Below are 14,962 nucleotides of genomic sequence, written 5' to 3'. Positions count from 1 at the left end.
CCTTGAACTTTGTGAACTTTTGCCCACATTTCAGGCTTCAAACATAAAGATATAAAACTGTATTTTTGTGAAGAATCAACAACAAGTGGGACACAATCATGAAGTGGAACGACATTTATTTGATATTTCAAACTTTTTTAACAAATCAAAAACTGAAAAATTGGGCGTGCAAAATTATTCAGCCCCTTAAACTTTCAGTGCAGCAAATTCTCTCCAGAAGTTCAGTGAGGATCTCTGAATGATCCAATGTTGACCTAAATGACTAATAATGATAAATACAATCCACCTGTGTGTAATCAAGTCTCCGTATAAATGCACCTGCACTGTGATAGTCTCAGAGGTCCGTTAAAAGCGCAGAGAGCATCATGAAGAACAAGGAACACACCAGGCAGGTCCGAGATACTGTTGTGAAGAAGTTTAAAGCCGGATTTGGATACAAAAAGATTTCCCAAGCTTTAAACATCCCAAGGAGCACTGTGCAAGCGATAATATTGAAATGGAAGGAGTATCAGACCACTGCAAATCTACCAAGACCTGGCCGTCCCTCTAAACTTTCAGCTCATACAAGGAGAAGACTGATCAGAGATGCAGCCAAGAGGCCCATGATCACTCTGGATGAACTGCAGAGATCTACAGCTGAGATGGGACACTCTGTCCATAGGACAACAATCAGTCGTATATTGCACAAATCTGGCCTTTATGGAAGAGTGGCAAGAAGAAAGCCAATTCTTAAAGATATCCATAAAAAGTGTTGTTTAAAGTTTGCCACAAGCCACCTGGGAGACACACCAAACATGTGGAAGAAGGTGCTCTGGTCAGATGAAACCAAAATTGAACTTTTTGGCAACAATGCAAAACGTTATGTTTGGCGTAAAAGCAACACAGCTCATCACCCTGAACACACCATCCACACTGTCAAACATGGTGGTGGCAGCATCATGGTTTGGGCCTGCTTTTCTTCAGCAGGGACAGGGAAGATGGTTCAAATTGATTGGAAGATGGATGGAGCCAAATACAAGACCATTCTGGAAGAAAACCTGGTGGAGTCTGCAAAAGACCTGAGACTGGGACGGAGATTTGTCTTCCAAAAAGACAATGATCCAAAACATAAAGCAAAATCTACAATGGAATGGTTCAAAAATAAACATATCCAGGTGTTAGAATGGCCAAGTCAAAGTCCAGAACTGAATCCAATCGAGAATCTGTGGAAAGAACTGAAAACTGCTGTTCACAAATGCTCTCCATCCAACCTCACTGAGCTCGAGCTGTTTTGCAAGGAATGGGAAAATGTTTCAGTCTCTCGATGTGCAAAACTGATAGAGACATACCCCAAGTGACTTACAGCTGTAATCGCAGCAAAAGGTGGCGCTACAAAGTATTAACTTAAGGGGGCTGAATAATTTTGCACGCCCAATTTTTCAGTTTTTGATTTGTTAAAAAAGTTTGAAATATCCAATAAATGTCGTTCCACTTCATGATTGTGTCCCACTTGTTGTTGATTCTTCACAAAAAAATACAGTTTTATATCTTTATGTTTGAAGCCTGAAATGTGGCAAAAGGTCGCAAAGTTCAAGGGGGCCGAATACTTTCGCAAGGCACTGTATATAAAGATAACGTACGTAACCGACCCTACCTCCCCTTTCCTCTCCTCTCTCCCCGACCCTACCTCCCCTTTCCTCTCCTCTCTCCCCGACCCTCCCTCCCCTTTCCTCTCCTCCCGACCCTACCTCCCCTTTCCTCTCCTCTCCCCGACCCTCCCTCCCCTTTCCTCTCCTCTCCTCTCTCCCCGACCCTATCTCCCCTTTCCTCTCCTCTCTCCCCGACCCTCCCTCCTCCCTTTCCTCTCCTTTCTCTCCTCTCTCCCCCGACCCTACCTCCCCTTTCCTCTCTCCCCGACCCTACCTCCCCTTTCCTCTCTCCCCCGACCCTACCTCCCCTTTCCTCTCTCCCTTGACCTCCCTTCCCTTTCCTCCCCTACCCCGACCCTCCCTCCCCTTTCCTCTCCTCTCTCCCCGACCCTACCTCCCTTTCATCTCCTCTCTCCCCGACCCTCCCTCCCCTTTCCTCTCCTCTCTCCCGACCCTACCTCCCTTTCCTTTCCTCTCTCCCCGACCCTACATCCCCTTTCCTCTCCTCTCTCCCCGACCCTCCCTCCCCTTTCCTCTCCTCTCTCCCTGACCCTCCCTCCCCTTTCCTCTCCTCTCTCCCCGACCCTACCTCCCCTTTCCCCTCCTGTCTGACCTCTCCCCTTTCCCCTCCACTCCTAAACATTGTTTAAACTCATGAAAAATAAATATGTCCATTTCCCGGTGATCACTGATGTAAGACGGTAAAAACACATGTATAATAAATGATTGGAGCGAATCCTCTTCCAATACAGGTTCACCCAGCTAGATTCTCCCCGTCTCTACCTCCCCTTTCCTCTCCTCTCTCAGGTTCACCCAGCTAGATTCTCACCCTCTCTACCTCCCCTTTCCTCTCCTCTCAGGTTCACCCAGCTAGATCCTCACCCTCTCTACCTCCCCTTTCCTCTCCTCTCTCAGGTTCACCCAGCTAGATTCTCACCCTCTCTACCTCCCCTTTCCTCTCCTCTCTCAGGTTCACCCAGCTAGATTCTCACCCTCTCTACCTCCCCTTTCCTCTCCTCTCTCAGGTTCACCCAGCTAGATTCTCACCCTCTCTACCTCCCCTTTCCTCTCCTCTCTCAGGTTCACCTAGCTAGATTCTCACCCTCTCTACCTCCCCTTTCCTCTCCTCTCTCAGGTTCACCCAGCTAGATTCTCACCCTCTCTACCTCCCCTTTCCTCTCCTCTCTCAGGTTCACCCAGCTAGATTCTCACCCTCTCTTTGATTTATTTCACCTTTATTTAACCAGGTGAGAACAAGTTCTCATTTACAACTGCGGCCAAGATAAAGCAATTAGTTATATTATGGTAATATCACCGTCTTTACTAGCCAATCTGTTACATCATGTTGATATCATATCAACAAGGACAGTATGTATTCCAACTGGCATTTTTCAGACTGTCTGTGTTCCAAATGGCCCCTATTTCCTAACGGCCCTGGTCAAAAATAGTACACTATATATGACATAGGGTGCCATTTGGGATACATGTCTCTCTCCCTTTTCCTCCCTCTCCTTGCCTACTTCCCTCCCCTTAATCTCTCTCTCCTTGCCTACTTCCCTCCCCTTAATCTCTCTCTCCTTGCCTACTTCCCTCCCCTTAATCTACCAGCCAAACATGCTCTCTCCTTGCCTACTTGCCTCCCCTTAATCTCTCTCTCTCTCTACCAGCTAAACATCCCTCCCTCTACCAGCTAAACATCCCTCTCTCTCTCTACCAGCTAAACATCCCCCTCTCTCTACCAACTAAACATGCCTCTCTCTCTCTACCAACTAAACATGCCTCTCTCTCTCTACCAGCTAAACATCCCTCTCTCTCTCTACCAGCTAAACATCCCTCTCTCCCTCTCCCTCTACCAGCTAAACATCCCTCTCTCTACCAGCTAAACACCCTCTACCAGCTAAACATCCTCTCTCTCTCTACCAGCTAAACATCCCTCTCTCCCTCTCTACCAGCTAAAAACCAGCTCCCTCTCTATCTACCAGCTAAACATCCCTCTCTCCCTCTACCAGCTAAACATCCCCTCTCTCTACCAGCTAAACATCCATCTCTCTCTCTACCAGCTAAACATCCTCTCTCTCTACCAGCCAAACATCTCTCTCCTTCCCCTCCTCTTAATCCTCTCTCTCTCTACCAGTTAAACATCCCTCCCTCTACCAGCTAAACATCCCTCCCTCTCTCTCTACCAGCTAAACATCCCCCCCTCTAAACTCTCTCTACCAGCTAAACACCAGCTAAACTCTCTCTCTCTACCAGCTAAACATACCAGCCCTCTCTACCAGCTCTCTACCAGCTAAACATCCTCTCTCTCTACCAGCTAAACATCCCCTCTCTCTCTCTCTCTCCCTCTACCAGCTAAACATCCCTCTCTACCCCTCTACCAGCTAAACATCCCTCTCTCCCTCCCTCTACCAGCTAAAACATCCCTCTCTCTCTCTACCAGCCAAACTAAAACAGCCAAACATCCTCTCTCTCTACCAGCTAAACATCTCCCTCTCTCTCTCTACCAGCCAAACATCTCTCTCTACCAGCTACATCTCTCTCCCTCCTTCTCTCTCCTCTACCAGCTAAACATCTACCAGCCAAACTCTCTCCCTCCTACCAGCTAAACATCCCTCTCTCTCTCTCAGCCAACATCCTCTCTCTCTACCAGCCACATCCTCTCTCTCTACCAGCCAAACATCCCTTCCCTCCCTTAATCTCTCTACCAGCTAAACATCCTACCAGCCAAACATCCTCTCTACCAGCTAAACATCCTCTCTCTACCAGCTAAACATCCCTCTCTCCCTCCCTCTACCAGCTAAAACATCCCTCTCTCTCTCTACCAGCCAACATCTCTCTACCAACATCTCTCTCTCCCTCCTCTACCAGCCAAACATCCATCTCTACCAGCTAAACATCTCTCTCCTCTACCAGCTAAACATCCCTCCTCTCTACCAGCTAAACATCCCTCTCTCTCTACCAGCCAAACATACCAGCTAAACATCTCCCTCTACCAGCTAAACATACCCCATCCCTCTCTCCTCTACCAGCTAAACATCCCTCTCTCTCTCTACCAGCTAAACATCTACCAGCTAAACATCCCCCTCTCTCTCTACCAGCTAAAATCCCTGTCTCTCTCTTCTACCAGCTAAACATCCTCTCTCTCTCTACCAGCTAAACATCCTCTCTCTACCAGCTAAACATCCCCCTCCTCTCTTCTCTACCAGCTAAACATCTACCAGCTAAACACCCTCTCTCTCTACCAGCTAAACATCCTCTCCCTCTACCAGCTAAACATCCCTCTCTCTCTCTCTACCAGCTAAACATCCTCTACCAGAAACATCCATCTCTCTACCAGCTAAACATCCCCCTCTCTCTCTACCAGCTAAACATCCTCTCTCTCTCTACCAGCTAAACATACCAGCTAAACACCCCTCTCTCCCTCTACCAGCTAAACATACCCTCATCTCTCCCTACCAGCTAAACATCCCTCCTCTACCAGCTAAACATCCCTCTCTCTCTACCAGCTAAACATCCCTCTCTCTCTCTACCAGCTAAACATCCACTACCTCTCAGGGAAGTCTACCCTCTACCAGCTAAACATCACTCTGTAGTCATCTACCAGCTAAACATCCCCTCTAGGTGTCTCTCTACCAGCTAAACATCCCTCTAGCGCCTGGTTACCTTAGCTTTCTTGGGAACAGGAACTCTCATGTGGGAACAGCAGACCAGCTACAACATCTCTCATGCTCTGAGGGCGCGGCTCTCTCTACCAGCTACCTCGCTGCAAGGAACATCCCTGTATTGTCTCAAAAAGTTATTTAGTCTGCCTGGTTTTCATCTGTAGACCCTGCCACATACCTCTACCAGCTAAACATCTCTCTCCCTACCAGCCAAACATCCCTCTCTCTCTACCAGCTAAACATCCTCTCTCTCCTCTACCAGCTAAACATCCATCCTCTCTCTACCAGCTAAACATCCCTCTCTCCTACCAGCTAAACATCCCCTCTACCAGCCAAACATCTCTCTCTACCAGCTAAACATCCCTCTCTCCCTCTACCAGCTAAACATCCTAAACATCCTCTTCTCTCTACCAGCTCAAACATCTCTCTCTCTACCAGCTAAACATCCTCTCTCTCCTCTACCAGCTAAACATCCCTCTCTCTCTCTACCAGCTAAACATCCCTCCCCTCCCTCTCTACCAGCTAAACATCCTCCCTCTCTACCAGCTAAACATCCTCTCTCTCTACCAGCTAAAACATCCTAACTCTCTCTCTCTCTCTACCAGCTAAACATCCCTCTCTCTCAATCCCTCTCTCTCTACCAGCTAAACATCTCCTCTACCAGCTAAACATCCCTCTCTCTCTACCCTCTACCAGCTAAACATCTCTCTCTCCTCTACCAGCTAAACATCCTCATCTCTACCAGCTAAACATCCCTCTCTCTCTCCCTCTACCAGCTAAAACATCCCTCTCTCCATCTCTCGCTCTACCAGCTAAACATCCCCTTCTCTCTCATCCTCTTCCTCTACCAGCTGCAAACATCTCTCTACCAGCCAAACATCCCTCTCTCCCCTACCAGCTAAACATCTACCAGCCAAACATCCTCTCTCTACCAGAACAGCTCTACCAGCCAAACATCCCTCTCTCTACCAGCCAAACATCCGGGTCTCTCTTGAGAGCTAAACATCCTCTCTCTACCAGCTAAACATCCCTCTCTCTTACCAGCCAAACACTCGCTCTACCAGCTAAACATCCCTCTCTACCAGCCAAACATCCTCCTGTCCTGCTCTACCAGCCAAACACTAACAACACTACCAGGTCAAACATCTACCAGCTAAACATTTCCTCTGCTAAAAAATAAACATACCAGGTTAAACATCCCCTTCTCTCTCTCTCCAAGTCTAAACATCTCTCTCGCTCGCCAGCTAAACATCCTCTCTCTACCAGCTAAACATCTCTCTCTCGCTCTACCAGCCAAACATCCCCTTCTCTCTCTCTCTCTCTCTCTACCAGCTAAACATCCTCTCTCTCTACCAGCCAAACATCTCTTTGCTCTACCAGCTAAACATCCTCTCTCTGAAATAGCTAAACATCCCCTTCTCTCTCTCTTTAAACATCTACCAGCCAAACATCCTCTCTCTCTACCAGCTAAACATCTCTCTCTACCAGACACACCAGCTAAACATCCTCTCTACCAGCAAGATACCAGCTCATTTTCTCGTCTACCAGCTAAACATCCTTTTTACCATCATCCATTCTTTTTTTACCAGCTAAACATCCTCTCTCTCTCCCACCAGCTAAATACATGTAGAGACATCAGAACAGGGCCGGGTGCTGAGAGGTCATGGCTCTTACACTGTTATTGATGTCCTGGGTATACGCAACACAACAGGACTGGTCAATTCTATTTCCCCTCTGAAAATCTATTCAAGTCTGTCTCTCTCTGCTCTCTCCTTCTCTGCTGGGCTCTTTGAACCATGAAATAGACTTACATCACGTTTTAACAGAGACACAGCAACAACCAAGATACGCTCTTTCTCTCCATTTTCATCCCATTTTTTTTTGCTACTGTAATCAAACAGAGGCAGGATCTCTCTCTATATATATCCCCCCTCTCTCTCTCTCCCTCTCTATATCCCCCTCTCTCCTCTATATCTGTATCTCTCTCTGTTTATGGTCTAGATTAGATATCTGTTCCAGGGCTGGTTATATGACAGGAAGTCCGCGAAGCGATTTTAGATCACACCCAGGCCTTTTCAAACACACCTCCAGCTGATAAGCTCTAGTCTGGGAGTGTCTGGGGGGGGGACTTCTCTCCCTGCTGGTCCTGTACAGTGGGAGTGTCTGGGGGGTGCTCCTGCTGATAGTCTACTGTACAGGAGTGTCTGGGGGGTCAACCTGTCTCCTGCTGATAGTCTACCAGTGGGAGTGTCTGAGGGTCAAACTCCTGCTGATAGTCTACCGTACAGTGGGGAGTATCACAGGGGGTCAACCTGTCTCCTGCTGATAGTCTACTGTACAGTGGGAGTGTCTGGGGGTCAGCCTGTCTCCTGCTGATAGTCTACTGTACAGTGGGAGTATCTGGGGGTCAACCTGTCTCTTGCTGATAGTCTGCTGTACAGTGGGAGTGTCTGGGGGGTCAGCCTGTCTCCTGCTGATAGTCTACTGTACAGTGGGAGTGTCTGGGGGGGTCAGCCTGTCTCCTGCTGATGATAGTCAGTGGGAGTGTCTGGGAGTGTCTGGGGGTCAACTGTCTCCTGCTGATAGTCTACTGTACAGTAGGAGTGTCTGGGGGGGGTCAACCTGTCTCCTGCTGATAGTCTACACTGTACAGTGGGAGTGTCTGGGGGTCAACCTGTCTCCTGCTGATAGTCTACTGTACAGTAGGAGTGTCTGGGGGGTCAACCTGTCTCCTGCTGATAAGTCTACTGTACGGTGGGAGTGTCTGGGGGGTCAACCTGTCTCCTGCTGATAGTCTGGTGCAGTGGGAGTGTCTGGGGGTCAACCTGCCTCCCCTGCTGATAGTCTACTGTACAGGTGGGAGTGTCTGGGGGGTCAACCTGCCTCCTGCTGATAGTCTACTGTACAGTGGGGAGTGTCTGGGGGGGGTCAACCTGTCCCTGCTGATAGTCTACTGTACAGTGGGAGTGCTCCTGGAGGGGGCCAACCTGTCTCCTGCTGATAGTCTGCGATGTCTGGGGGGGTCAACTGTCTCCTGTGAGGAGTGTCTGGGGGGGGGGTCAACCTGCTCTCCTGCTGATAGTCTACTGTACAGTGGGAGTGTCTTGGGGGTCAGCCTGTCTCCTGCTGATAGTCCGTACAGTGGGAGTGTCTGGGGTTCAACCTGTCTCCTGCTGATAGTCTACCGTACAGTGGAGTGTCTGGGGTTCAACCTGTCTCCTGCTGATAGTCTACTGTAGCAGTGGGAGTGTCTGGGGGGGATCAACCTGTCTCCTGCTGATAGTCTACTTGTACAGTGGGAGGTGGGAGTGTCAGTGGGAGTGTCTGGGGGGGTCAACCTGCCTCCCTGCTGATAGTCTACCATACAGGTAGTCACATGACCAGACAGAGAGCACCATAACATGTCTTGTACCAGCAGCTATTCTTCTTCTAGTGTTACTGTCCGTCCGTCATGCTGCTGCCTGTGCAGAAATGCAACAACAACAAACAACTCTCTATCCTGAATAGCAGGGCTGGCATTATGGGTGGGCCTGGCACCTTCCTTGCCTGTCCAAATAAAATACTTATCATTTATTTGGACCGAGACGCAGACAGAAAAATGTATCAATCTCAGATAACGTGCGAGTGACACAAAGTCTCAGTAATTGATATTTATTTATTTGATTCAGACAGGATCAGATACATGAACTACATACAGAGAGTGGTGCTGTTTTGCTCAATCAGATGCCTTCTTCAGAGAGAGTTTCAGCACAGAGGAAGACAGAAGCAAGCGAGAGGGGCTCCTCTTACTAAAATCTGTCAGAATAAAGGTAATCATTTCTATGGGATTGATACGAGACTTATTAAAACTTGTGCCTTCCTTTCGCCTTTGGGACAACGACTACAATTGTTAGGGCCAGACTTGAGCATCTAGTCGTATATACAGATCTCTGTTTCAAATTCTTTTTGGAATTGGAAAGGAAGCTTCTTCATTGAATAAATTAGCTTTTCTTCTGCCTCAAAAAAAAAGCCCTGAGTGTTTCAAATCGCACGGCGTAGACCGAGCTGTGACGGTGAGGTGAAAAGCATCGCAAATATGCAGTTTAGATAATGTGGCTTGAGTATCTTTTTAAAATGTTGAGACAAGAATAAGGAGGGCTGTGTGGTGAAGAAGATATGGCGTCTCTCCAAAATGCGCTCAAGCTATCTCCGTCAATTCTTAGTTTTCGTGGTTTCATTGTAATTCCCATTACACAGGTTATCAGTAGGTCTAGTAAATGTACCTGACATTTGGTTACATACATGTATGTTAATGCGCTTATTAATACTAGTAATGTATCGATTCTCATGCTCAGTGTGCTGTAACCGGTTACTCTTGTTAGAAACAGTTTTGGTTTGGCCTCTTAACCATCATTTTGGAGTTTTGTCTCAAAAATGTTTAAATTGTGTTATGTTGGAGTGCGCCATGTGAGCAACATGTCTGCTTTCTCTGTCCTGGTAACGTGGAGGGAGCCTGCTGTTACCTGGCCTGCTGTTACCTGGCCCGCTGTTACCTGGCCCGCTGTCATCTGGCCCGCTGTTACCTGGCCCTGTCATCTGGGTCCCGCCATCACCTGGCCCGCTGTCACCTGGCCCACTGAACTTTGGGGACGGCTGATTTCACCACTAATAAACTGAGCTTCTCAGTAACTTTTTATTCACCTCAAACACTAAAGTCAACAAAGTCTTTTAAAAATTTTAAAAACATTTTTTTTGTACGCATATTGCGAATGTTTATAGTCCTCACAGCATTTGAAAAATCGTTCCAACACGCCTACATGTCCTCGATAAACCTCAGTGTGAAAGAGCATAATGTAATAAATGCCTCTCCTTGGGCAACCCCCCCTTCTCAAGTCAAGACAGATGGAAAGGAGGCTGACAGGTGGAGCAGAGAGATGGATGTGAGTGAAAGAACCAGCATTTTTAAATCAGGACATTTCTCCAGTTTTATTTGCGCGGTCGGCTTTTTGGCCCATCTAGTTGATATTTTATATACTTCCTGTATATAGCCATGTTATTACCTTGTAGTCTGTATATAACCATGTTCTATAGACATGTTGATAAGGGCTCCTGATGAATCTCCCTGGAGATCCACCCGCCATTTCTTTAGGCGACAATGGATCCCCGTTAGTTTCGACATTTTATCATTATAATTCTGATTTTTTATATATAATAACTCCTGTGACGATATTGAAAACTTCACTATTGAAAATGAAAATGTTCCCGAAAATGCTCATATATATATATATGTATTAAAAAAAGAAATCCTAACTGCCACGTAGATGGGTAGAAATCGAGGATAAATTGTAAGCTTCCCAGTTGAAACTCACCTGCCGCCCATTGTCTCTAATATAGTACGTTAAAATACGCTATGGAAATCAAATGCCCTTCCAACTGATTCGGATCAGACACCAGCCCTGCTGAAAAGCCACAGGCACCCCTTGTAGCGAAATATTTATTAACACACCCTCGACAATGTTATGCTGGGTGTCAAAGAAAGACCGAGAATTACAGAGAGAAGCTTCTGTTCCACTCAGCCAAACATGTACTGTACTGTGTTACTGTACACAAACTCAATGTAGTTGATTGTAATTGTAGTTACTGCCAAACTGTACACTCAGCCAAACATGTACTGTAATGTAGTTACTGTAATGTAGTTACTGTACACTCAGACAAACATGTACTGTACACTCAAACAAACATGTACTGTAATGTAGTTACTGTACACTCAGCCAAACATGTACTGTACACTCAGACAAATATGTACTGTAGTTACTGTACACTCAGCCAAAAAGGTGTGATGCTCCTCGTCAAAGTGCAGGCCATTAAAACAGCTTGTGTGTGTGTGTGTGTTTCCAAAACGCTTGTCTTCAGAATGTTGTACAATGAGTGTTTGTCTCCTTGTGCCACTGCCTCATCTGAATGCAACAAGCTGACCAACTGAATAGGTCAACCACTCTACTACTGGGGGATTTAGCTGTTTATTATTCGTGTTGCTGACTGATTATTTACTTGTAGACAGTGTTTATTGGACAACTCAATATTTGCATAACTCAAGGTACCAGGGCTCCATCTGGGCTCTCATTTGGATCATAGGTGCTGGGTCTCATGCCTGGCGGGACCAATTTAACTCCTGTGTGTCTGTTGACCTCAGCTGGGTTCACAACGGGAGATACAGAGCGAGCAAAAGTCAGGCCCCAGAGCGACAGTCGGGCCCCAGAGCGACAGTCAGGCCCCAGAGGGAGGGACAGTCAGGCCCCAGAGGGAGCGACAGTCAGGCCCCAGAGGGAGCGACAGTCAGGCCCCAGAGGGAGCGACAGTCAGGCCCCAGAGGGAGCGACAGTCAGGCCCCAGAGCGAGCGACAGTCAGGCCCCAGAGCGAGCGACAGTCAGGCCCCAGAGGGAGCGACAGTCAGGCCCCAGAGGGAGCGACAGCCAGGCCCCAGAGGGAGCGACAGTCAGGCCCCAGAGGAGCGACAGTCAGGCCCCAGAGGGAGGACAGTCAGAGGGAGGCGACAGTCAGGCCCCAGAGGAGGGACAGTCAGGCCCCAGAGGAGGACAGTCAGGCCCCAGAGCGAGGAGCGACAGTCAGGCCCCAGAGGGAGCGACAGCCAGGCCCCAGAGCGAGCGACAGTCAGGCCCCAGAGGGAGGGACAGTCAGGCCCCAGAGGGAGGGACAGTCAGGCCCCAGAGGGAGGGACAGTCAGGCCCCAGAGGGAGGGACAGTCAGGCCCCAGAGCGAGCGACAGCCAGGCCCCAGAGGGAGCGACAGTCAGGCCCCAGAGAGCGAAGGTCAGCAGAGGGAGCAGCCAGGCCCCAGAGCGAGCGACAGTCAGGCCCCAGAGCGAGCAGAGCAGTCAGGCCCCAGAGCGAGCGACAGTCAGGCCCCAGAGCGAGCGACAGCCAGGCCCCAGAGGGGAGCGACAGTCAGGCCCCAGAGCGAGCGACAGTCAGGCCCCAGAGCGAGCGACAGTCAGGCCCCAGAGGAGGCAGACAGAGGAGGGTCAGGCCCAGAGGGAGGGACAGTCAGGCCCCAGAGGGAGCGACAGCCAGGCCCCAGAGGGAGGACAGTCACAGTGAGGAGCAGTCAGGCCCCAGAGGGAGGGACAGTCAGGCCCCCCAGAGGGAGGGACAGTCAGGCCCCAGAGGGAGGGACAGTCAGGCCCCAGAGCGAGCGACAGTCAGGCCCCAGAGGAGCGACAGTCAGGCCCCAGAGCGAGCGACAGTCAGGCCCCAGAGCGAGCGGCAGTCAGGCCCCAGAGGAGCGACAGTCAGGCCCCAGAGCGAGCGACAGTCAGGCCCCAGAGCGAGCGACAGTCAGGCCCCAGAGCGAGCGGACAGCCAGGCCCCAGAGTAGCGACAGCCAGGCCCCAGAGCGAGCGACAGCCAGGCCCCAGAGCGAGCGACAGCCAGGCCCCAGAGCGAGCGACAGCCAGGCCCCAGAGCGCCAGGGAGCGAGTCAGGCCCCAGAGCGAGCGACAGTCAGGCCCCAGAGCGAGCGACAGTCAGGCCCCAGGGAGCGGCGACAGTCAGGCCCCAGAGCGAGCGACAGTCAGGCCCCAGAGCGAGGGACAGTCAGGCCCCAGAGGGAGCGACAGTCAGGCCCCAGAGGGAGGGACAGTCAGGCCCCAGAGGGAGGGACAGTCAGGCCCAGAGGGAGCCAGTCAGGGAGGGAGGACAGTCAGGCCCCAGAGGGAGCGACAGTCAGGCCCCAGAGCGAGCGACAGTCAGGCCCCAGAGCGAGCGACAGTCAGGCCCCAGAAAGAGCGACAGTCAGGCCCCAGAGGGAGGACAGTCAGGCCCAGACAGTCAGGCCCCAGAGGGAGGGACAGTCAGGCCCCAGAGAGGGACAGTCAGGCGACAGTCAGGCCCCAGAGCGCAGCGACAGCAGTCAGACAGCAGGCCCCAGAGCGAGCGACAGTCAGGCCCGTGACAGAGCGAGCGACAGTCAGGCCCCAGAGCGAGCGACAGTCAGGCCCCAGAGCGAGCGACAGTCAGGCCCCAGAGCGAGCGACAGTCAGGCCCCAGAGCGAGCGGCAGTCAGGCCCCAGAGCGAGCGACAGTCAGGCCCCAGAGGGAGCGACAGTCAGGCCCCAGAGCGAGCGGCAGTCAGGCCCCAGAGCGAGCGACAGCCAGGCCCCAGAGCGGCAGTCATACATACGTTATAAAAGGCTGCAGTCAAAAACACAAAACACCTGCAGTGACAACATGAGGAGGTAATGGACTGACAGAAACAACAACATCAGGTAAGTATAGATATATATATATATATTTTTTAATATTTAAACCCACTAAAAAGTTGTAAATACAACCTTTGAATGAAAGGCACAGTGAAATCAGACACCGTTGATATAAGATACTCAAATGAAACATCACAGTACAAAAGCAGACAGTTATTTACATACAAACCCCTCCTCCAACTGCTGAACTAACCAATTAGAATCCTTCCAGCTCCCCGGGGACAGGAACAGGAAACATTCCCGATGACAACAAACCAGGCGCTTGGCGTTTGTTTAGTGCACTACCATGCGGTCAAAAGTCGTGCCCTATATATAGGGAATAGGGTGCCATTTCAGACATCCACAAGGAGATTCTAAATCATAACTATAACTATAATAATCCATTTTCTCAGCCAAACTAGTCGCTATTGCTTTACAAAGACAGACAGGGGTCATGACCCCGGCCCCCAGACCTGTAGAAGGACAACCAACTTCTGGATCTGCTTTCATTCCCATAACATTGGCTGAGATTAGAAATATAGACCATTTAAAGCTCGATGGCTCAGAGTGAGGAGTGACCAGGCAACGTTAGACACAATATCGAACACAAAACTCAAGAGAGATTACACCATGTGAGGAGTCTTCCTCTTCCTCAAAATCAGGGCTGTTGAGGAAGTACAACAACAAAACAACCCCCCCCACACACACACACACACACACAGAAGAGTTGAGACAGAATCAGCATTTCCCTTTAAAAAACAGAACAGACAGACAGAGGAACTGTAGAGGGAGATTGGAGAACACATTAGACAAACTAGACACCAAAAAGCCATTCAAATCAATTATAGCAGACTCTGTAGGTACCACATATGGAACATGACCCAATTCTTCCAAATCACTTCCTGTCCTTGTTCCTTTACCCACAGAACACCACTCATCTGAAAGGTCCTGATAGGTGAAATACTGGATGTTCCCCTTTCCAGTTCTTAAACCTCTTATATATTTATACAACAACAGTGATAGTGACTGGTAGTGAAGGAAAGGACACAAGGAGAGGAGTCTATTTGGAAGTGTTGGGACAGAGCATGTTGAATGGTCGTGAAGAAAGGACACAAGGAGAGGAGTCTATTTGGAAGTGTTGGGACAGAGCATGTTGAATGCTTAGAAATGCATTATTCCTCGCTTCCAAGTGATTCCACTAAATGTCTTTCACCTTTCACCGATGTCAGATCAGAGTTTACACCACAGAAGGAATTAAGGATGCATTTCATTTTTAACTATTCAAACAGGGACCCTTATTTCAGCTTGACCCTGGTTAATTTCACCTAAACTTCCCCTGGGCTGAGTTCTGGGAGGTCTCTACAGGGTCAGAACAGACAGGGAGGTCTCTCAACCCCTCTCTCTCTCAAACCCTCTCTCTCTCAACCCCTCTCTC

At 49.5% G+C, this 14,962-nt stretch overlaps 1 protein-coding gene across 1 annotated transcript in view; it reads left to right on the top strand.

Moving 5' to 3' along the window:
• LOC135572182 (collagen alpha-1(I) chain-like) overlaps window positions 1–13,476 on the top strand; it is a 24,917-nt gene extending 11,441 nt beyond the window's left edge. The window contains exon 2 of the mRNA XM_065019544.1: window positions 11,463–13,476. Coding sequence (XP_064875616.1) covers window positions 11,463–13,476 — 2,014 coding nt within the window. The remainder of the gene's footprint in view (window positions 1–11,462) is intronic.
• The last annotated feature ends 1,486 nt before the right edge of the window (window positions 13,477–14,962 follow it).

Source organism: Oncorhynchus nerka, linkage group LG6 (assembly GCF_034236695.1).
Source record: "Oncorhynchus nerka isolate Pitt River linkage group LG6, Oner_Uvic_2.0, whole genome shotgun sequence".
NCBI classification, from domain to species: domain Eukaryota; kingdom Metazoa; phylum Chordata; class Actinopteri; order Salmoniformes; family Salmonidae; genus Oncorhynchus; species Oncorhynchus nerka.
This window is presented reverse-complemented; position numbering and strand designations above follow the sequence as displayed.